This window comes from Natator depressus, chromosome 13 (assembly GCF_965152275.1).
Source record: "Natator depressus isolate rNatDep1 chromosome 13, rNatDep2.hap1, whole genome shotgun sequence".
NCBI lineage: Eukaryota > Metazoa > Chordata > Testudines > Cheloniidae > Natator > Natator depressus.
In genome coordinates this window covers 35161582-35185192 of record NC_134246.1, presented here as the reverse complement: position 1 = coordinate 35185192, position 23611 = coordinate 35161582, and the positions used below count along the sequence as shown (strand labels likewise).

Below are 23611 nucleotides of genomic sequence, written 5' to 3'. Positions count from 1 at the left end.
GCCATTGTCTACGCCCTGGAAAAGCTACGCCCATATGTTTGGGGACGGCGTTTCCACCTGCAAACCAACCAAGCTGCGCTACAGTGGCTTCATACCACCATGGGAAATAACAAAAAATGTATTTGGTGGAGTTTAGCTCTCCAAGATTTTGATTTCGACATCCAACACATCTCAGGAGCTTCTAACAAAGTGGCTGATGTACTCTCCCGTGAAAGTTTCCCAGAATCAACTGGTTAAAATCGTCCTTGAAATGTGGAAAATATTGTTAGTCTTTATGTACTTGGTAGTATATTTAGAGGTGCATGTGTCTAATTAACTCCGTTTTTTCCTAGAGCTCCAGGAAGAAATCCCAGCCAGCGTTTCACCCTAGCTGAGATTTGGGGGGCATGTCATAAATATAAAGGGAAGGGTATACCCCTTTAAAATCCCTCCTGGCCAGAGGAAAAATCCTCTTACCTGTAAAGGGTTAAGAAGCTAAAAGTAACCTCGCTGGCACCTGACCAAAATGACCAATGAGGAGACAAGATACTTTCAAAAGCTGGGTGGAGGGAGAAAAACAAAGGGTCTGTGTCTGTCTGTATGCTGCTTTTGCCAGGGACAGAACAGGAATGGAGTCTTAGAACTTAGTAAGTAATCTAGCTAGGTATGTGTTAGATTATGATTTCTTTAAATGGCTGAGAAAATAGCTGTGCTGAATAGAATGAATATTCCTGTCTGTGTGTCTTTTTTGTAACTTAAGGTTTTGCCAGAGGAATTCTCTATGTTTTGAATCTAATTACCCTGTAAGGTATCTACCATCCTAATTTTACAGAGGTGATTCCTTTTTACTTCCATTAAAAGTCTTCTTGTAAGAAAACTGAATGCTTTTTCATTGTTCTAAGATCCAAGGGTTTGGGTCTGTGGTCACCTATGCAAATTGGTGAGGATTTTTACCAAACCTTCCCCAGGAAGTGGGGTTGGGAGGATTTTGGGGAGAAAGACGTGTCCAAACTACGTTTTTTCAGGAACCCAGATTAAGTTTGGTGATGGCAGTGGAAGTCCAGGGGCAAAGGGTAAAATAGTTTGTCCCTTGCGGAAGTTTTAACCTAAGCTGGTAAAAGTAAGCTTTGGAGGTTTTCATGCAGGTCCCCACATCTGTACCCTAGAGTTCAGAGTGGGGAAGGAACCTTGACACAGTGCAAGTTCACTGTTTCCCAATTCTGCCTTTGAAAGTCCTGCCTCTCCTATATAGTCTTTTTATATTTACCTCGATGACCCACATACAGAAAGCAGAAGTGGACAATCAAACAGTCATCACCAAGTTCATCCTCTTGGGATTCGGGGATCTCCCTCAACTGCAGACTCTTCTCTTCCTGCTGTTTCTCATGATCTACATTGCGACCATGGCCGGGAACATCCTCATCATTGCTCTAGTTGTGGCTGATCAGCACCTGCACACCCCCATGTACTTCTTTCTCGGGAACTTGTCCTGCATGGAGACCTGCTACAGCTCCACCATCCTGCCCAGGATGCTGGCCAGTCTCCTGACTGGGGACATTTCTGTCTGTGGCTGCATCATGCAGTTTTATTGTTTTGGTTTCTTTGCCTGTGCAGAGTGTTATCTCCTAGCAGCAATGTCTTGTGACCGGTATTTAGCTATATGTAAACCTCTGCATTATGCAGCCCTTATGAATGGCAGAACCTGGGTTCTAGCAGCTGGGTCATGGCTATGGGCGTTTGTGGCTAGTACCATAACTGTATATTTGATGTCACAATTAACATTCTGTGGCCCTAGTGAAATCGACCATTTCTTCTGTGATCTCAACCCATTGATTAAACATTCCTGTCATAACAACAACCTGATCACACTGCTGAGTTTCATACTCACCTCCATAGGTGTCCCTTTCCCATTTCTATTAACCGTGGCATCCTACAGTTTTATCATCACCACCATTTTAAGAATCCCTTCCACCACCAGGAAGAAAAAGGCATTTTCTACCTGCTTCTCTCACCTCATGGTGGTGACAATTTTCTATGGAACTATAATCATTGTCTATATTTTACCAGACACTGACACTCTTAGAGATCTCAACAAAGTGTTCTCTGTCTTCTATACTGTCCTGACTCCCCTGGTCAATCCCCTCATATACAGCCTGAGGAACAAAGAGGTCAAGTTGGCCCTGAGAAAGATCATTCATAAGTTGATGGTGCTCATAGGAATTCAGAAGGAGTGATGGCTATGGGAACAAATCCATCTGGCTGAACTAGCAGTGGAGGTAGCATCTAGGTTGCCTCTAGCTCATGCCCATTGGAGCTTCAGTGGGGAATGTGAGGACATACTAAGTTTTGGGATGGCTGCATTCCCATTAAATACTAGAGCTCCTATTTACTACTGCCCTCACTGCAAACATAACTGTGATATACTCTGCACTCCACACAGCAAAATTCAAGATTCCAGTTCTGTTCTGCTCTTCTGCTCTCAGTTGGGAAAACACATTTTGCATAGCCCTGGTTTTGGATTCCAGTGGGTGGGTCTTGATTGTTATACTAGTTGGTCTCTCCTTTGTGTCCTGGATTCCTAAATGCTCCCTAATTTGGAATCTGGGAAGACTGTATTTTTGTAATTATGGGTTCTCTTGCAAAGATTAGTAAGTTTAGAAGACCCTAAATAGTTTCCTATCAAACAAACAATCAATCAATCAATCAATAATCAGTCAATAAATGATAAAAATGTTTTTGTTGAAACATTTCTTTATAACAACAACAAGTCATTGTTAAGTAAAAAATTCTAAGTACATGTGGAGAAAATGCTACTCAATTCTGTATTTGAAAAACGCCAGGATCTATTCTCCTGAAGCACATTGGGTAAAATTATCAAAGTGCCTAAATTCCTTAAAAGCACAAATCCCACTGACTTTCACTGAAACGTAGATTTCTAAGAACCTTATTCACTTTTGAAAATGGAACTTAGGCTTCTAAATCACTTAGAGGCTTGGCAAATTCTACCCATTGAGTAGTACCTTGTGCCTTAGACTTCCATTCAAAGTAATATACGGATCAAGGCTTAACAGTAGAGGGAGCCACTAAGCAGCAGTGCCCACAGTATAATTAGGTTTCAGAGTAGCAGCCATGTTAGTTTGTATTTGCAAAAAGAAAAGGAGGACTTGTGGCACCTTAGAGACTAACAAATTTATTTGAGCATAAGCTTTCGTGAGCTACAGCTCACTTCATCGGATGCATTCAGTGAAAAATACAGTGGGAAGATTTTATATACACAGAGAACGTGAAACAATGGGTGTTGCCATACACACTGTAACAAGAGTGATCAGGTAAGGTGAGCTATTACCAGCATGAGAGCCGGGGCGGGGGGAACCTTTTGTAATCAAGATGGGCCATTTCCAGCAGTTGACAAGAATGTGTGAGGAACAGTGGGGGGGGAATAAACATGGGGAAATAGTTTTACTTTGTGTAATGACACATCCACTCCCAGTCTTTATTCAAGCCTAAGTTAACTGTATCCAGTTTGCAAATTAATTCCAATTCAGCAGTCTCTCATTGGAGTCTGTTTTTGAAGTTTTTTTGTTGAAGAATTGCCACTTTTAGGTCTGTAATCGAGTGACCAAAGAGATTGAAGTGTTCTCCAACTGGTTTTTGAATGTTATAATTCTTGACGTGTGATTTGTGTCCATTTATTCTTTTACGTAGAGACTGTCCGGTTTGGCCAATGTACATGGCAGAGGGGCATTGCTGGCACATGATGGCATCTATCACATTGGTAGATGTGCAGGTGAACGAGCCTCTGATAGTGTGGCTGATGTGATTAGGCCCTATGATGGTATCCCCTGAATAGATATGTTGGCAATGGGCTTTGTTGCAAGGATAGATTCCTGGGTTAGTGGTTTTGTTGTGTGGTGTGTAGTTGCTGGTGAGTATTTGCTTCAGGTTGGGGGGCTGTCTGTAAGCAAGGACTGGCCTGTCTCCCAAGATCTGTGAGAGTGATGGGTCATCCTTCAGGATAGGTTGTAGATCCCTGATGATGCATTGGAGAGGTTTTAGTTGGGGGCTGAAGGTGATGGCTAGTGGCATTCTGTTATTTTCTTTGTTGGGCCTGTCCTGTAGTAGGTAACTTCTGGGTACTCTTCTGGCTCTATCAATCTGTTTCTTCACTTCAGCAGGTGGGTATTGTAGTTGTAAGAACGCTTGATAGAGATCTTGTAGGTGTTTGTCTCTGTCTGAGGGGCTGGAGCAAATGCGGTTGTATCATAGAGCTTGGCTGTAGACAATGGTGTGGTCTGGATGAAAGCTGGAGGCATGTAGGTAGGAATAACGGTCAGTTGGTTTCCGGTATAGGGTGGTGTTTATGTGACCATTGCTTATTAGCACCATAGCATCCAGGAAGTGGATCTCTTGTGTGGACTGGTCCAGGCAGAGGTTGATGGTGGGATGGAAATTGTTGAAATCATGGTGGAATTCCTCAAGGGCTTCTTTTCCATGGGTCCAGATGATGAAGATGTCATCAATGTAGCGCGAGTAGGGGCATTAGGGGACGAGAGCTGAGGAAGCATTGTTCTAAGTCAGCCATAAAAATGTTGGCATACTGTGGGGCCATGCGGGTACCCATAGCAGTGCCGCTGATTTGAAGGTATACATTGTCCCCAGATGTGAAATAGTTATGGGTGAGGACAAAGTCACCAGGTTAGCCGTGACATTATCGGGGATAGTGTTCCTCATGGCTTGTAGTCCATCTTTGTGTGGAATGTTGGTGTAGAGGGCTTCTACATCCATAGTGGCTAGGCTGGTGTTTTCAGGAAGATCACCAATGGATTGTAGTTTCCTCAGGAAGTCAGTGGTGTCTTGAAGATAGCTGGGAGTGCTGGTAGCGTAGGGCCTGAGGAGGGAGTCTACATAGCCAGACAATCCTGCTGTCAGGGTGCCAATGCCTGAGATGATGGGGCTTCCAGGATTTCCAGGTTTATGGATCTTGGGTAGCAGATAGAATATCTCTGTTCGGGGTTCTAGGGGTGTTTCTGTGAGGATTTAATTATATATAATTAGGTTCAACATCCTCGGGGCAGGTAGGGTACCAAATAGTGATAGTTTTGTTTTCGTGGTTGAATGTTATCTGCTAGCAGCAATGTCTTATGATTGGTATTTATCAATATGTAAACCACCCTATTATGCAGCCCTGGTGAATGGCTGTAGCATAAGTGCCTTTCTGACTATTACCGTAGTAACATCTCTGCTATAACGAATAATGTTCTGTGGCCACCAATGAAATTGACCATTTCTTTTGTGACTTCACCCCATTGATCAATCTCTTCTGCCATGGCAACACCTGGATGTCTGGTGACCTTCAGATTCTCTTCCATAGACACCCTGCTCCATTTCTATTGACCCCGGCATCCTATGCTTGTGTCATCACCACCATCCTGTGAATCCCTTCCATGACCACAGGCAAAAGGCATTTCCCACCTGCTCCTCTCACCTCATTGGGGTTACAATTTTCTTTGGGACCTAATAGCTGGTTTGCTACCAAACGCTGTTGCACTAAGAGACCTGAACAAAGAGTTCTCCACTTTCTTGTCTCCACCCCTCAATCCCTTCATGAAGGCAAAGGAAACCTGGAGAAAAAGCTGTCAGGAAACTGTGGAGTTCAGCAGAATTTAGGCCAGTTCAAGAAAATAAAATAGTTTAAGGAGCAGTTAAGGTCACCCCTTGGCCACAGCAGAGTCTTGTGACCTCAGCTGGGATTTTCAGAGGCCTAAGTGAGCTTGGCATTGAACTGCCACTGAATTTTACGGTAGGGTTTTCTAAAGCATCTCAGTGATTTAATTGAGTGAACAGAGAGAGGAAAATAAGGAAGGTGTCTAGAATGGAATTTTTAATAATGACAAAGGGCCAGATTTTTAAAGGTATTTAGACACTTAAGGATGCAGATGGGGCCAAATGGGATTTCAAAAGCACCTAGGCACCTAATTTCTTTTTAGTTCAATGGGAGTTAGCCACCGAGTGCATTTTAAGTGCCTATTCACCTATCTGCCTCTTTAGGCAACTAAATACCTTTAAAAAATCTGGCCTAAGTGACTTAGGTGCACAAGTCCCATTGACATTCAGTGAGGATTAGGACAACTCATTTTGGCCTCTAGGAATAACAGAATGGCATTTGTTATGGGAATTTAGAAACTACAGACTTTCCCTCTTCTCCCCTCTTCTGGATGGATATACAGGGCCCTGGGCCAATTATGTCTCTCATTAAGTTATTGGGTTGGTTCTGACCACTGCATTTGGGGCTATGGGTTTAAGAGTCTGAGCATTCAGGGCTGTGGAGGGGGGACCCCAGTAAATGAGTAACGCAAAGTTGAGCAATACACCTGAAACCATGTAGACAAATCAGATGGATGGTGCAATAGGTAAGAGCTAGCCCAGGGATGATGGCATTTCAAATACACAATTCAATTACTGATTAATTGCAGCATGATAAGCTCATAGCAATTTTCAATTTAAATAATAAGTAAATAAAATCTTTCCTCAAGCCATGACAATAAAATCAACGCTCTAGCACAACTCAATCGGTGATGCTGTTGCACATCATCTAGACGTTCCTCTCCTTAGTGCGTGGACAATGGACAGTCTTTGAAGAAATGGTGTATTGTCCTTGGTTTAGTGATGGAGTTTCTGTTGTGGACAGTTGTTGCAAACAACAAAAGAGTTTGCTTTCTGCCTGAATCTCTCTAACTAGAGTCAATGCTTGGGGGAGAGTTGTTCTCCGGAAACCAGACATTTGTATCTGGACTGCTATTTCTGAAAGATGGGTTTGCCTTCATGCTATTTATGACCACCTCTGTTCCAGGACTGGCATAAATAAACTTCAGTAAGAATGCACCCAGGAAACTCCACATCACTGAGTTTTCCTCCAACAGGAAATGAAATTGCAACTACCCAACATCTGCTACTGCTACTGCTACTGCGGAGGGACAGACAATAAAGTCAGTCTCACTTAGTTCTTTATGCCACTTTTCTTTCTATCCACTGAATAGTCTATTCCTAACTCCCTAAAAAGGGCTTTGAGTTCCGGCACAGAAGTGATTCAGGCTAGCGGTCTCCTTGTCTCTTGAACCTGCCTTTGATTTCTGTCCTAGTCCCTGGCTCTTTCCCCTCACAACCAGCTTTTAACACTGTCAGGAAAGGCTGTTTAGAACATGGCCTGACTCACCATTGTGCTGCTCCAGGTTTATACTGGACATATCCACTGGGCATCAGACAGTGTCAGAGCTCCCTTGTATGGCCTGCTACTCCCTTGCATCATCAGAGATTTCAGTGGGTGATCTGAACTGGGAACTGTGGGCTTGCCTCGTCTTGACATTATTTAGTAAGAAATAATCAAGGATAGGATTTTCAAAAGAGGGGGATTATGGTGCCTGAAGCCCATTGAACATTAATGGCAGTAGGCACCTAACTCCCCTGGAATCATTTGAAAATCCCAACCTAATAAATAATAATAACAATAATAATTAATAATATAATAAATCCTCAAGAGATTTGAACAAGGATCTGTTATCTCTGTGGTGACTGCCCTGACTAATGTGGGGGTGTCTCTCAGACTATCCATTGAGGCAGGTCCATTTTGTATTAAATAAATAATTCAATATGCATCGGGCTAGAGAAAGCATGAGACCCACTCTACAGTCCACTGCTTAGGGCACTCACCTGAGGGGCTCTACCCTGCCTGCCTAGATGTCAGTGTGGGATTCCAGGTGCCAGGCTTGACCTACTAGGCTTTAAATAGCTTGGTACTGAGCTACATCAGAAATCACCTCTGTTTCTGAACAATACTGCCAGAGCTGTACCCAGCCGAGGAATTCAAGCTGGGCCATTCTTGCGATGAAGGAAAGGGGGCTGCTTGTAGAGCATTCTTCATAAGCAGCCCTTCATTTTGGTTAAGATTTTCAGAAGTACCTACGGGATATTTTTAAGGTGTTTTAGGTATTTTAGGAAATGGGACTTGCTCCTAAGTTATTCAGGTCAGATTTTTAAAGGTATTTTAGGCATTGAGTGGGATTTTCAAAAGCATTTATGCACCTAAAACTCATTGATTTCAGTGGTTGTTAGGTGCCCGGGTGCTTCTGAAAATCCCACTAGATGCCTAAAATACCTTTAAAAATCTGGGCCTGAATAATTTAGGAGCAAGTCCCATGTCCTAAAAGTGACTTCAGGCCAGATTTTCCAAGGTATTTAGGCATCTAAAGATGCAGATAGGGGCATGCTGGGATTTACTAAAATGCCTAAGTGAGCTACACTCCTAAAATTTAGGCAGGTTTGAAAATGTTACTGCTGAATACGAGCATCTAAACTGCAGCTTGGTGCCTAATGGGATTTTCAAAAGCATTACCGTGCCTAACTCTGATTGATTTAAATGGGAGTTAGGCACCTTTGTCACACTTAGGATCTCTGAGAATGTCACCAGGACATATTTGTATCTTTAGGCACCTAAATACCTTGGAAAATCTGGCTCTGAGTCACCTTTGACAATGGGATGGAGGCACTTTTGAAATTTTTGTGCTAGGGAACTTGCCCAGGATCACATGTGGAGCTTGGCACAGAGCCAGGAACTGATGCCCTGTGTCCTGAAACCTAGGCCAAGGTCCTGGCTCCTGGATAACCCTTACTAATCACAAAATCTTTGACCACTTGAGCCAAAGAACAATTTCAATGGTAATGAATAAAAAGGGGAACTCCTCACAGAGGATGCTGGATACAAAGAGACCTATTGGCCTATCCAGTAGTCCATCCCTCCAACCATAAACATTAAAGATGTGGAAAGGCTGTGATAGTGTTGTCTAGTTGTTAGAGTACTGGATGGGAACTCAGGAGGTCTGGGTCCTGTTCTGGCTTTGCTTCTTGCCTGATGAGGAATCTTGGGCAAGTCACTCTGTGCCTCACTTTCCCTACCTGTGAAATGGGGATAATGACACTGCCTTAGGGACCTGTTGAAGGATTGGCCTTTTTGGAGCCTACAACGTGCCTGCACATCTGATACATCACATAAACATGCACTGAATAAGTGAATGAAAAAGAGCTTGTTTGCACATCGAAACCCATTGTAGAGGGGCCTCTCTCTATGGCCATCTGTCAGCTAAGATATATTGAAGGCACCTATCAAAATGTATGCAACCAGTGGTTGAACATGACCTTGGGCGACATTCTCATTTATACTGAGGACAAGGGACACCAAAGTGGGAGCAAATCCTATTTATGGCATAAAGAGGCCTTTGTGTAAATGACAGTCAGGCCCCTTATGCATTGACTTCACCTCTCAGCTTCATGTCTTGGTGTCTTGCACATTTCATTTCTGATATATCTCTCTGTTTGTCTCTTGTTTCCCTTCATATCACCTAACAAGAAAAGTTAACATGCTGCATTGGCCAGTAGATTTCCCACATGCCTTGAGACCAGGAGACCTGTCTTCTGTTGCTGTCTCCGCCACTGATCTGCTGGCTGACCTTGGGCAAGTCACTTCCCCTTCCCAGGCCTCAGTTTCCCCATCTGTGAAATTGGCATTCACAGACATATAATCAGTATATTGAAAATGTATGGAATAAAATTATTGTACACTGTGTAAGTACAACTAGTAAAGTTATGGATGTGTATTTTTCAGTCACCCGGGCTCCTGACACACACAGGGCATGACAAAGAGGGAGGTTTCCCATGAGGTTGCACTGGCCTCCACATTCACACTGTTTTAACAAGCGACATGGGGTTAATTCCCCCAGGAGGTCCATTTAAAAGTGATCACAATCAGCAGTCTGGGAGGAGACCCGTCTAGCAGCAGAAGACTGTGTGAGGCTGCATTCCCTTACAAACTCTGTAAGAATCTACCCCAGGAAGCGCTGAGGTTCTGTGTAATCCGCACAAGCAAGAGCATCAAGCAAGAGCAACCCAGGCCAGCAGCAAAACTAAGGTGTCTTTGCTGAGCGAAGGAGAGTGTGTGAGACAGTGAGGACAGTGGGTGCCCTTGAGGGAGAAGTTGCCACTGGATGCTGAGGATTAAAGGTAAATCAGATCATTCCGATTGACCTCCTGAGGTCTCCTCCAACCTTAATCTTCTGTGATTCTACAATTCTGTTGTTGCCGGCACCCAATGCCGAGAGGCAAAACAACAGCAGGGGTTTGTTATCCGGTGTGTTTTACTTAATAATTACAAAGGGGTGGAGAAGCAGAAAAATTTATTTGCAGCTGCAAACAAGGTACAGGGAGAATAGAATTTTAAATTCTGCACACCAGAGCAGGTTATTATACACACTTTTATATTTTTTAATGCTATTGTACTACATATTAGCCAATTAAAACTTTGTACAAATATTTTGTTTTTTTTTATATGGGTTATAACAATGTTTATTTTTGTAATTTTTAACAAGCATTTTTAGTAACTTAAATAACTAGCACATTTTGTTTGGCCTTGTAACTATTTTTTATTATTTTTAACTTAGCGTTAGCAAACTTTATATTATAAGGCATTATTTGCGGCTGCAACATTGTTTTAAGAGCAAAAGAGCTTATTTAAACCAGCCAGGCCTGAATTTTATTAAGGGGGGTTAAGAAGAAGCCCTTAGGCTTTTAGCAGGGAGAACTTTTTGACCCTTATGGCCTTTTATTTCCTCGACTTAACTAGTGGCCATGCCCTGGGGTTTTTAACAATTTTTTTTTGAGAATATTTATTTTTATTGCTTGAGTTTTTTTATTTTTATTTATTTATTAGCGGGCTATGCATAAAATTAAAATTTTTAAAACTCTGTAAAATAAGCATTTTTATACAGGACTACATACAACACAGTAAACATAACATGATTGATACAGGGAAAAAAAACTTAAATAATAGGCTAAACAACCCACTTAGCCATGGGGAAAGGCCCCAACCAGAAAATAAAGAGCTTAGCTAATTTCTTTTAGTTTGCTGATGAATGCTTTTTACCAGCTGCTTTAGGCGTTGTAAATTAGCTTTTACGGATGGCCTTGCATTTGTTATATTAAAGCAACACATGCCTGCAAACTTTTGGCATAGGTGACCATGGCGTAGAAGCAAATAGTTTACAGCTATCTTGTTTTGTAGCATACTTTGACGTACTTTTTTTAACTTATGTGAGAGTTGGGCCAGGACAGTTGAGGTTAAATTAATGGCTTTTGCCACCGTGCAGGCAAGGTGCTCTACTGCATGATAATTATGCACCACAAGCCTAAGGATACCAACTAAGGAAAAGGCCAGAGCTGCTGCCTTACTTTCTGAGAATAAGGTTACTTTTGACCTACAGGTGGAATCAAGGGGAATAGCATCCCTTTTATGATGGGCAGATAACTGCGGAGGGTATGGAAAAATCAATGAAGCCACGCGACTAAGAGAGCAGGGACCCCCAGAACTATTGGCCGGGACATAGGAATACGCATGTCTGCCACATGTAAGGAACCACCCTGCTGGCAATTTTATGTGCCCGCAGGCAAAGGAGATTTTTACACTGTTATTATATTTAAGTTTTTTATTGGTGAGGCTTTTTTTAATGTGAGTAGCATTTACAAACCTCATACAAGAGGGGGCAAGGGTTGTATTGACTAGGTAATAAGAAAACATGGAGGCATTTAACTTATACTGGGCAGATTTAAGGGTATATAAATCAGTATAAGTAAATGTTTTATTTATGATTTTTAACAGGGAATAATGCTGAACCAGGGTTGGGGTTGCACATACACCAATAAAACAAGTGTTTATGATTGCACCCACTGAAAATGTATGTTGCAAACAATACAACGTTGCGTTTACTGCACTCTGGGCCAGTGCCAGCCAGGTATTTATGGGTACAATGCCTGAAACAGCAGTACTAGTTAGGCACATGGCCAAGAGGGGGAATAAAATATACTTTTTTATTTATTTTTTTCCTTTTTTGGTGGGCTGCCATTTAAATAGTAATTTTAGTTTAAGATTTTTAGTGGAGGGGGCTGAAGGCACGGTCTACGTTTTAGCCGGGGGGGGAGAGGGGGTTTGACACCGCTTTCAGCCGGGTATAATGAATTTCATTTTTGTGTCTCTCGACCTGTGCTGCCATGTGGGAGACCAGCAGGACAGTATAGGGTCTCTTCCACTTTTTTTTGGAGGGGCTCGTCTTCCCAGGTACGTACGAGCACTGAATTACCAGGCTGCAGGGAGTGGATGGGCGAATCTAAGGGTAGAGGCTGGGAATTTTTAGTATACCTGTGAAGAGACAAAAGAACAGCAGACAGGGAACACATATACTGAGACAAAAACCCATTCCCCAATTCCCACTCTCCCCCTGACACAACCGGTGTACCATTTATAGGCCATGCCCTTTTAAACATAATTTTAAAGGGACTCAGCCCTAATCTACCCTTTGGGAGAGCACGGATGCGGAGCAGAACTAGGGGCAGGGCATCAGGCCACCGTAGGGAGGCCTCCTGGCATACTTTTGAGAGATGTTGCTTAAGGGTCTGATTGGTTTGCTTTACTATTCTACTGGCTTGCGGTCTCCAGGGTATATGGAGTTTTTAGGGAATCTGTAAGGCGTCTGAGATGCTTTGGACGATTTTTGATGTGAAAAGTGTGTTTTATTGTCAGATTCCATCCACTGGGGAAGTCTAAAGCGAGGAATAATTTTTTTAACAAACTTGAGAGCCACTGTCTTGGCAGTGCAATTGTGACATGGAAAGGCTTCTGGCCATTCGCTGAATCTATCCATTATGACAAGGAGATACTTGAACACTTGGGTCCGGGGAAACTTAGTAAAGTTTATTTGCCACACCCGTCCGGGGCCTGGAGTGGGTTCCAGGGCTGCTGGTGGTACTGGGTGTTTTGGTCGGGGGTTATTTTTTTGACAAACTAAGCAGTCTGCTTGTACCTGGGCAGCCAGGGGTCGGAGTCTGGAGGTTATGAAGTACTTTTTCATTAGTTGGATAAGTGCCTCCCTGCCAGCATGAGTGGTTTGATGTAATTTTTGTAATACTGGCAGAATTAGGCCCTTTGGTAAGAGGACTTTCCCTTCCAGGGAATGAAGCCATCCCTTGACATGTAAAGGTGCAGCACATGGAGAACAAAAGAATAATGGTGATGCTGGTGGAGTAAGACAGATACGGGCTAACTCAAACAAAGTCCACACTTTGGGACACTTTGGGAGGGAGGGATAGCTCAGTGGTTTGAGCATTGGCCTGCTAAACCCAGGGTTGTGAGTTCAATCCTTGAGGGGGCCATTTGGGATTTGGGGCAAAAATTAGGGATTGGTCCTGCTTTGAGCAGGGAGTTGGACTAGATGACCTCCTGAGGTCCCTTCCAACCCTGGTATTCTAATGATTCTAATGATTCTAAATCCCATGCTTCACACCACTTCTGCTTCCATTCCCTGCATGTGGTGATGGAGAGGAATCTGTGCTATCAGAACTCCGTTCCAGTTTTCGAAATGCCAAAACCTTTGTCAAAATCTCCCAGGGCATAAAGGACAGAGGCCATGACAGGGACCCGAAGCAGTGCCGCGTGAAACTTAAGGAGCTGAGGCAAGCCTATCAGAAAACCAGAGGGGCGAACGGCCGCTCCGGGTCAGAGCCCCAAACATGCCGCTTCTATGATGAGCTGCATGCCATTTTAGGGGGTTCAGCCACCACTACCCGAGCCGTGTTGTTTGACTCCTTCAATGGAGATGGAGGCAACATGGAAGCAGGTTTTGGGGACGAAGATGATGATGATGATGATGATGAGGTAGTAGATAGCTCACAGCAAGCAAGCGGAGAAACTGGTTTTCCCGACAGCCAGGAACTGTTTCTCACCCTGGACCTGGAGCCAGTACCCCCCGAACCTACCCAAGGCTGCCTCCTGGACCCGGCAGGTGGAGAAGGGACCTCCGGTGAGTGTACCTTTTAAAATACTATACATGGTTTAAAAGCAAGCATGTGAAAGAATTAATTTGCCCTGGCATTCGTGGCTCTCCTGGATGTACTCCCAAAGCCTTTGTAAAAGGTTTCTGGGTAGGGCAGCCTTATTGCGTCCTTCATGGTAGGACACTTTACACTCCAGGCCAGTAACACGTACTCGGGAATCATTGTACAACAAAGCATTGCAGAGTATGTTTGCTGGCGTTCAAACAACATCCGTTCTTTATCTCTCTGTGTTATCCTCAGGAGAGTGAGATATCATTCATGGTCACCTGGTTGAAATAGGGTGCTTTTCTTCAGGGGACACTCAGAGGAGCCCATTCCTGCTGGGCTGTTTGCCTGCGGCTGAACAGAAATGTTCCCCGCTGTTAGCCACGGGGAGGGGGGAGGGTTGAGGGGGTAGCCACGCGGTGGGGGGAGGCAAAATGCGACCTTGTAACGAAAGCACATGTGCTATGTATGTAATGTTAACAGCAAGGTTTACCCTGAAAGACCGTAGCCACTATTTTATAAAATGTGTCTTTTTAAATACCGCTGTCCCTTTTTTTTTCTCCACCAGCTGCATGTGTTTCAAGGATCACAGGATCTTCTCCTTCCCAGAGGCTAGTGAAGATTAGAAAGAAAAAAAACGCACTTGTGATGAAATGTTCTCTGAGCTCATGCTGTCCTCCCACACTGACAGAGCACAGACAAATGCGTGGAGGCAAATAATGTCAGAGTGCAGGAAAGCACAGAATGACCGGGAGGAGAGGTGGTGGGCTGAAGAGAGTAAGTGTCGGGCTGAAGAGAGTAAGTGGTGGGCTGAAGACAGGGCTGAAGCTCAAATGTGGCGGCAGCGTGATGAGAGGAGGCAGGATTCAATGCTGAGGCTGCTGGAGGATCAAACCAGTATGCTCCAGTGTTGAGCTGCAGCAAAGGCAGCTGGAGCACAGACTGCCACTACAGCCCCTGTGTAACCAACCGTCCTCCTCCCCAAGTTCCATAGCCTCCACAACCAGATGCCCAAGAACGCGGTGGGGGGGCCACCGGCCAACCAGCCACTCCACCACAGAGGATTGCCCAAAAAAAAGAAGGCTGGCATTCAATAAATTTTAAAGTTGTAAACTTTTAAAGTGCTGTGTGGCATTTTCCTTCCCTCCTCCACCACCCCGCCTGGGCTACCTTGGTAGTCATCCCCCTATTTGTGTGATGAATGAATAAAGAATGCATGAATGTGAAGCAACAATGACTTTATTGCCTCTGCAAGCGGTGATCGAAGGGAGGAGGGAAGGGTGGTTAGCTTACAGCGAAGTAGAGTGAACCAAGGGGCGGGGGGTTTCATCAAGGAGAAACAAACAGAACTTTCACACCGTAGCCTGGCTAGTCATGAAACTGGTTTTCAAAGCTTCTCTGATGCGTACCGCGCCCTCCTGTGCTCTTCTAACCGCCCTGGTGTCTGGCTGCGCGTAACCAGCAGCCAGGCGATTTGCCTCAACTGCCCACCCCGCCATAAATGTCTCCCCCTTACTCTCACAGATATTGTGGAGCACACAGCAAGCAGTAATAACAGTGGGAATATTGGTTTCGCTGAGGTCTAAGCGAGTCAGTAAACTGCACCAGCGCGCCTTTAAACGTCCAAATGCACATTCTACCACAATTCTGCCCTTGCTCAGCCTGTAGTTGAACAGCTCCTGAGTACTGTCCAGGCTGCCTGTGTACGGCTTCATGAGCCATGGCATTAAGGGGTAGGCTGGGTCCCCAAGGATACATATAGGCATTTCAATGTGCCCAACAGTTATTTTTTGGTCTGGGAATAAAATCCCTTCCTGCAGCTTTTGAAACAGACCAGAGTTCCTGAAGATGCGAGCGTCATGTACCTTTCCCGGCCATACCACGTTGATGTTGGTGAAACGTCCCTTGTGATCCACCAGAGCTTGCAGCACTATTGAAAAGTACCCCTTGCGGTTTATATACTCGCTGGCTTGGTGCTCCAGTGCCAAGATAGGGATATGGGTTCCGTCTATGGCCCCACCACAGTTAGGGAATCCCATTGCAGCAAAGCCATCCACTATGACCTGCACATTTCCCAGGGTCACTACCCTTGATATCAGCAGATCTTTGATTGCGTGGGCTACTTGCATCACAGCAGCCCCCACAGTAGATTTGCCCACTCCAAACTGATTCCCAACTGACCGGTAGCTGTCTGGCTTTGCAAGCTTCCACAGGGCTATCAGCACTCGCTTCTCAACTGTGAGGGCTGCTCTCATCTTGGTATTCGTGCACTTCAGGGCAGGGGAAAGCAAGTCACAAAGTTCCATGAAAGTGCCCTTACGCATGCGAAAGTTTTGCAGCCACTGGGAATCGTCCCAGACCTGCAACACTATGCAGTCCCACCAGTCTGTGCTTGTTTCCCAAGGCCAGAATCGGCATTCCACAGCATGAACCTGCCCCATTAGCACCATGATGCATGCATTGGCAGGGCCCATGCTTTCAGAGAAATCTGTGTCCATGTCCTGATCACTCACGCGACCGCGCTGACATCGCCTACTCGCCCGGTATCGCTCTGCCAGGTTCTGGTGCTGCATATACTGCTGGATAATGTGTGTGGTGTTTAATGTGCTCCTAATTGCCAAAGTGAGCTGAGCGGCCTCCATGCTTTCCTTGGTATGGCATCCTCTCAGAAAAAAGGCGTGGAACGATTGTCTGCCATTGCTCTGATGGAGGGAGGGGTGACTGACGATATGGCTTACAGGGTTGGCTTCAGGGAGCTAAAATCAACAAAGGGGGTGGCTTTACATCAAGGAGTATTTCAGGCAGGACTTCATGGAGGGTTCCAATAAGAAATGGTGCACCTAAGTTATTGTTCTTATTGGAACAAGGAGGTTAGTCTGGCCTCTGATTGATACATGGCTAGATTTACCTCGCTGCACCTTCCCTGTGAGTGACTGCAGTGTGACCTAGAGGAATGAGTCCCCTAGATGGGGGTGGGGGGGAAGCAAATGAGTACAAAACAAATCTGGTCTATTTCTTGTTTTAATCCACTCCATCTATCTTTTACATCTTTGGCTGGCAGCAGACGGTGCAGAAGGACTGCATGCCATCCACATCTCAGGGCTGCTCGGCAGAAGATGGTACAATACGACTGCTAGCCATCCTCATCTCTTGCCTGCCTGGCAGAAGATGGTACAATATGACTGCTCGCAATCCATATCGCCTGCCTGCTCACCATAAAATGGTTCAATAGGACTGACTGCAGGACTAAAGAGAATGACTTGATCAAGTCACTCCAAATTTAGTCCCTGCGCCCATGTCTGCCCAGGCGCTCCTGGCCGACGCGGCCAGGAGTACCTCGGACATGACGATGACAGCTACCAGTCCTATTGCACCGTCTGCTGCCACAAGGCAATGGGTTGCTGCTATTGTGTAGCAATGCAGTACCGCGTCTGCCAGCACCCAGGAGACATACGGTGACGGTTACCTGAGCGGGCTCCATGCTTGCCGTGGTATGGCGTCTGGACAGGTAACTCAGGAAAAAAGGTGTGAAATGATTGTCTGCCCTTGCTTTCACGGAGGGAGGGAGGGAACGGGGGCCTGACGATATGTACCCAGAACCACCCGGAACAATGTTTTAGCCCCATCAGGCATTGGGATCTCAACCCAGAATTCCAATGGGCAGCGGAGACTGCGGGAACTGTGGGATAGCTACCCACAGTGCAACACTCCGGAAGTCGACTCTAGCCTCGGTACTGTGGGGAAGTGCTCCACCGAGTTAATTCACTTAATGCACTTAGAGCATTTTCTGTGGGGACACACACACTCGAATATATAAAACCGATTTCTAAAAAACTGACTTCTATAAATTCGACCTAATTTCGTAGTGTAGACATACCCTAAATAACTTTAACAATGTGGCTCTTAGCTCCCACTTAGGCATCTACATGAAGTGATCAGATTTTCAAAAGAGCTTAACCTCCAGCAGGTCCCTTCTCCTGCCACTTCTTAGCAACAGGAAATGCTGGAAACTGTTTTTCAGCCTTGGAGAATCTAAACAAATCACTTAGGGGATCTGGGCTCATTTGAGCACCTGACCAGCAGTGATCTTGAGATTGGAACAGACCAGGAATGTTTTCATGAAAGGTTTTTTCATCAGAAAATAGCAACGCATCAAAACCAGAATGTTTTGCTGGAAAGAGTTGGTTTCAATGAATTGCCCAACTCAAAATAATTTGGGGCGAAAATGAAAAATAAAAAAAGATTTTTTGTTTAGAAATTTAAGCAAATTATACTAAAATATAAAATTAAAACAATCAAAACTGAAATGACACATATTGAAATTATCAAAGCGAAACATTTTGATGGACCTGAACTGCTGTTCAGGGGGATTTTCAGTCTGTGAACATTTATGAGATTTTGACTTTTCATCCTGATTTGGAACGGGAAAAAATGTTGAAATCTCGAAAAATTTCACAGCACAGGAAAACTGTCATGAGCCCTCCTGGCTTCACCTAGAAACAGGGGTGCTCAGAATCCAAGAAAAAAAACGCTTTGAGGTGGCTCAGGTTTGGCACTCACTTATCTAAATTCAAGTCTAAGTCCCCCCCTCTACCCACTGGAACTTTATCCTCAGCTGATGTGAATAGTCCTATTAACTATACCAGCTGGGGATCTGGTCCCACTGACTCCAGTGCAGCTGTGGCTGATTCATACCTTCCGGGGATCTGAATCATTGACTGCTATGGCTGATTTACCCCAGCTGGGGATCTGGCCCTTTATCCTTCCCTCGTGTGCAAATTTTCCTTCATATCGCTGGATGATCTGATTTGTGTTTCAAAGTTTCTTGGTTCCAAACACTGACGTTATTCAATTAGGGCCAGATTTTTAAAAGGAATTAGGTGCCTAGTGGGATTTTCAAATGCATCCAGGTGTCTGATTCTCAATGGGTTTTAGGTACCTAGATGTTTTGAAAATCCTACTAGATGCCTAAATACCTTTAAAAATCTGACGCACGGCGCATTTCTGGTCTGTTTTTCCCCTGCCGTGAACATACTATCATCACTTACACTAGTGCAGAAGGAGTGGAAAATGCTGCTGGATCCCAATACATGCACTCTGAGGTGGGTTTAATATGCACATATGGCATCAAATCACACAAAATCAGGTCTTCTTTTCCTCTTCAAAAGGAAAACAACAGGTGGAACAGGTGTAAAACAGAATGAAACTCACCTGCAATCCATATGCCCATTGCACATAAAGTGTAGCGTACCCCTCCCTCATGTCTGGGTCACAGATGCAAGAATAAATATATGAAATTTTCCATCTCCTAATTAATCGACAAAAACGGTAACTGAATAATCCAGACCTCAGACAGGCGCGCCCCCTGTAACTGGGAGGAGACAACCATGGTGAATGGAGCTTTAGTAGCACTCTGATCTGTCGCTAACCCCACTAAGGAACTGAAGCTATCTTCTCCATTGGATCTCGGATTTATGGCAGAAGACAGGATGAAGTGTGTCTCTGATTCCTTTGGGACCCTATCCCTGATGTTTCCCCAGCTTAACAACCCAATACTCATTATGGGTCAGAAATTCATTAACAGCTTTCAGAGTAGCAGCCGTGTTAGTCTGTATCCGCAAAAAGAAAAGGAGGACTTGTGGCACCTTAGAGACTAACCAATTTATTTGAGCATAAGCTTTTGTGAGCTACAGCTCACTTCATCGGATGCATCCTGTGGAAAATCATTCATTAACATTTTACTTCCCACACAGCTGACACCACTACATAAAGTTCAATGAGTCATCTGAGTTTACATTATTTTATTTATTGATGTATGTTTAAATGATGTGACTTTAGCTGCATTATAGGTCTGGCAATAGCAACACTGGTAGTAGGCTCTTTAACACTTTCCACTCCAACTCCTGTTTGCAATTGCTTATTCATTTGCCAAAATTCTCCTATTTGGCCTCTGCCTTGGCTCCATTTTTCAGCTGTTTCCAAGAAGCAGGGTGGTGACACATGGGTGGAAATTTGCTGTCTTTGACAATTACCCAGGATCGACATTTGAACAGCTCTAATACTTCAAAGGATTCAAGTAGGAAATTGAAATTTGAGGTGGTCTAGAACTTAGAGGTGGCCATAAAAGTGTGTCTTGATTTGGCTGAGTTCTAGGCCATGGAAAATCACCATTTATACTAGCTCAACCAATTTCATTCAACATTTGTCACTTACTGTCCTTAACATTCCAGCTGGGGTTTGTCAGAGGAAGCTAGGAAAGTAAACTACGCTCAACCCTTTGAAAATATCAACTCCCAACCATGCTCCTAGGCCAGTGGTACCCAAACTGTGGGGCATGTGTGGAGGAATGTTCGCGGGCCGTGGTGGGGCCCAGGCCAGCCCCCACAGGGGGTGGGGAGGGAGCAGCAGCCAGACCCATTCCACCCCCAACTCTGCTCCAGCCCTGCCCCCTGCCTTGGACCCCAACCACAGCCCCCCAGCCCACCCCCGCTGAGCCATGACCCCGGTTGCCAGCCCTCACCATGGCCCAGACACGGCTCCACTTCCAGCCCCAGCCCCGTCCCCATCCACTTCCCCAACCCTGGCCCTGGCCCCAGACCTGCCCCCAACTGCAGCCCCAGCCTCAGCCCCATTACCCCTGTCCATGCTCCCCCCTGCCAGGAGCCATGGCCCTGGCTCCTGGGGGAGGGATGCAGACAGGGGTAAGGGGAGGCATGACCCTGAAAAGTTTGGGGACCACTGTCGTAGGCCACACTGATCTTCATACATTGTTCTGAAGCAGACACATAGAACTGTACCTAGAAGATAAAACCAATGACCATCAGCATCCTTTCCTTCACCAGACTACTCTTTGGCCCAGGGGAAGGTGCACTGAATTGGGAGCCACGTATCAGCCACTCCATTTCCCAGATGAATGGAACCGCACTGATTTACAGCATGTGGCGATCTGGTCCAGAGGACCCCAGAATGGACAGTGACTGGAATGGAGATCTGTAGTGGATAGGGATGAGGAGACCTTGCTAGAGCTGGCTGAAAATTTCCCAACAGACCCATGTTACTGATTCAACAGATCTGACGTGCTCCGTGGGAACAGGTGGATTCTGTCGCAGCTTTCAATGTAACCAGGCCAGGAAGCAGACCAGCTAACCTGCCCACCATTCAGCCAGCCTAGCAATTGGAAGGCCAGCTGACAGGCGACCAGGGCTGCACAGGTCCCAGGCAGCCTGCTCCGCTGTAGCCCACTTGCTGGGTAGACATTCCCCAATGCCCTGAGCAGCAGACTTCCTGGGCAGCCATCACCTCAACTCCTTGAGCAACCAACGCTCGGCAGCTAGCTCACTAGACAAGCAGCTTCCCATCTCCCTAAGCAGCCCAGAAAGTCAAGCGGCCCCATGAGCCTGTGAACAATTTTTAAGGTTTCACTTTTTGTCCCCGGGCTGTCAACTTGGGATGAAAATTTGTTCCAACACCCACAGGAAAGAAATTCTGTTTTCCAAGCAGCTCTACACCCCACCCTTGTTCATTGCAGAAGCTGGAAAGTGTGTAGCCAACGGGGCTCTTCCTAAGGGAAGAGAAGGGATGGTCTAGTTGCCTCAGGCCAAGGAAAATTTTCTTCTAGTCCTGGTTCTGCTACAGATTTCTGAAGCAATGTTTGGAGAGTCATTTCCATCAGGACTTTTGTGGGCGGCCACCAACTTGTTAGGCCTGCAGTGTCATTTTCAGAAGTGTTGAGTACTCACAACAGCAGCAAAGGTCACTGGAAGAGCCCAGCCCACCTCATAAATCATGTCCAAGGAGTCTCAATTCAGTCACTAAGGCGGCCAAAACCAATACGCACTTCTGCCAGTTGTGCCCCCAGCAGTGTGCTTATTAGACAAGTCACATTCTCTGAGGACTAGAGGTCACTGGGAATTTTTCAATGAAAGTTTTTTTTTCCAGTGGAAAATTTCAATTTGTTGAAAAGGAAATTCTGGAGGGAAAGTTTTGGTTTTGATGAATGTTTCATTGGTCTAGAATGGGATCTGAACTAAAGAAAAGAGTCCACTCCAAGAGTCGACTGAGGTTAGGAGGCTAACCTCGGGTGTGTGGGGTCAGTCTACCAGTTGTGCTGGTGGGAGCTGTTCCACTTTGTATAAATAATTCCATATTTAAATCTCTACAGAGCTGGAGGCTATAGCTTGGTGCTTCAGGGGACATGGGTGAGCTGAGTTCGAAACCCTGCTCTCCCTGTTTTGAAGCAGGAAACCCAGACCTGAGCCCCCGCTGGCTTTAGGGAAGAGGGCAGGGACTTGGGGAAGAGCGTGGGTGGGGCCACAGACTGGGTTAGGGTAGGATTAGCCTCCCCGGCCTATTATACCCACTGCCCATGGCTCTAAAGATCAGGCTATTCTGGGGTGGGTGAGTCTTGCTCTTGTTCTTTGTGAAAATTTTTAGTAGGCCTTAGATTCATCCTGAGGAAGAACAGGCTGGGAAATCTGTTTCCCACTCAGTGCTAGCGAGGAACCATTTTATGCCACGTATTTCTCTTCAGTGCTGTTTGGATATCCCTGTTCCTCAGGCTGTAGATAAAAGGGTTCAACATGGCAGGCAAAACAGTGTAAAACAGGGAGAGAAGTTTTCCGCTGTCTGGAAATTCACTGGACCTGGGTCGTAAATAAAGGAGGATGCCAGAACCATAGAATAAAGCCACAACGATGAGGTGGGAGGAGCAGGTGGAGAAGGTTTTCCTCTTACCCTCAGCTGATGGCATCATGAGGATGGTGGCAATGATCCGGATGTAGGACAACAGGATCAGGGCAAAGGGCACCATTCCAAAGAAAGTGACCATGATGTAAGTCAAGGTTTCATTCATGGAGGTATCAACACAGGCCAGCAACAGCAGAGGGGCCGGGTCACAGAAGAAATGGTTGATCTCTTTGGAGCTACAGAAGGGTAAGGTGAACACCAAACCGGTCTGCACTATCTGGGCCGGGATGCCGATTGTCCAGGAAGTGGCTGCCAGCAGAACACACACCTTCTTGTTCATAATCATGGGATAACACAGGGGGTTGCATATTGCCACGTAGCGGTCATATGCCATGATGGCCAGAAAGGAAGACTCTGTGCTCCCGAAGCAAAGGAAGAAGCACATTTGCATGGCACAGCCAGCAAAGGAGATGTGTTTGTCCCCTGAGATGAGGCTCACCAGCATTCTGGGGATAGTGACCGAGGTGTAACCGACCTCTAAGGCAGACAAATTAGAGAGGAAAAAGTACATGGAGGTGTGAAGGGTGGGATTCACCAAAGTTACAAGGATAATGAGGAGGTTTCCCACCACAGTGACCAGATAAATGGCTAACAGTGCCACAAAGAGTAAAACCTCCCTCTCTGGAGAGGTAGAGAATCCCAAGAGAAGAAACTCAGTTACCACCGTTCGATTCAAATTCATCATTGCTTCATAAGTGTTCAACTGGAAGACAAGCAGAGACAGGTATTACATAGTGTATCCACCATCTACAGGTCTTCTATCAACCAAGATTGGATGCCTTTCTTCAAAGGTCTGTGGCTCTAGCAGCCACACAACTATGAAAATGGGATTCCATTCCCTTCCACAGAAAATGTCAAAAGTGGTGGTTTTCATTTGGAATGAAACCCCATTTCAAAATATGGAAATCTTTCATGAAACATTTCAGAGTAGCAGCCATGTTAGTCTATATTTGCAAAAAGAAAAGGAGGACTT

General features: G+C 45.3%; 2 protein-coding genes across 2 annotated transcripts; one reads left to right on the top strand and one right to left on the bottom strand.

Moving 5' to 3' along the window:
• The first annotated feature begins 1250 nt into the window (after positions 1–1250).
• On the top strand, positions 1251–2213 carry LOC141997794 (olfactory receptor 11A1-like). Its single transcript, XM_074970220.1, has one exon. It carries the CDS (start codon positions 1251–1253, stop codon positions 2211–2213), a length of 963 nt encoding a protein of 320 aa, XP_074826321.1.
• A 20171-nt stretch (positions 2214–22384) lies between these two features.
• Positions 22385–23338, bottom strand: LOC141997514 (olfactory receptor 10A7-like). Its single transcript, XM_074969891.1, has one exon. The coding sequence runs from the start codon at positions 23321–23323 to the stop codon at positions 22385–22387; it is 939 nt and encodes a 312-aa protein (XP_074825992.1). The 5' UTR covers positions 23324–23338.
• Between the last annotated feature and the right edge of the window lie 273 nt (positions 23339–23611).

Bases quoted from the DNA above. Each gene is read 5' to 3' on its own strand.
- LOC141997794 (XM_074970220.1), top strand. From the start codon at position 1,251: ATGACCCACATACAGAAAGCAGAAGTGGACAATCAAACAGTCATCACC.
- LOC141997514 (XM_074969891.1), bottom strand. From the start codon at position 23,323: ATGATGAATTTGAATCGAACGGTGGTAACTGAGTTTCTTCTCTTGGGA.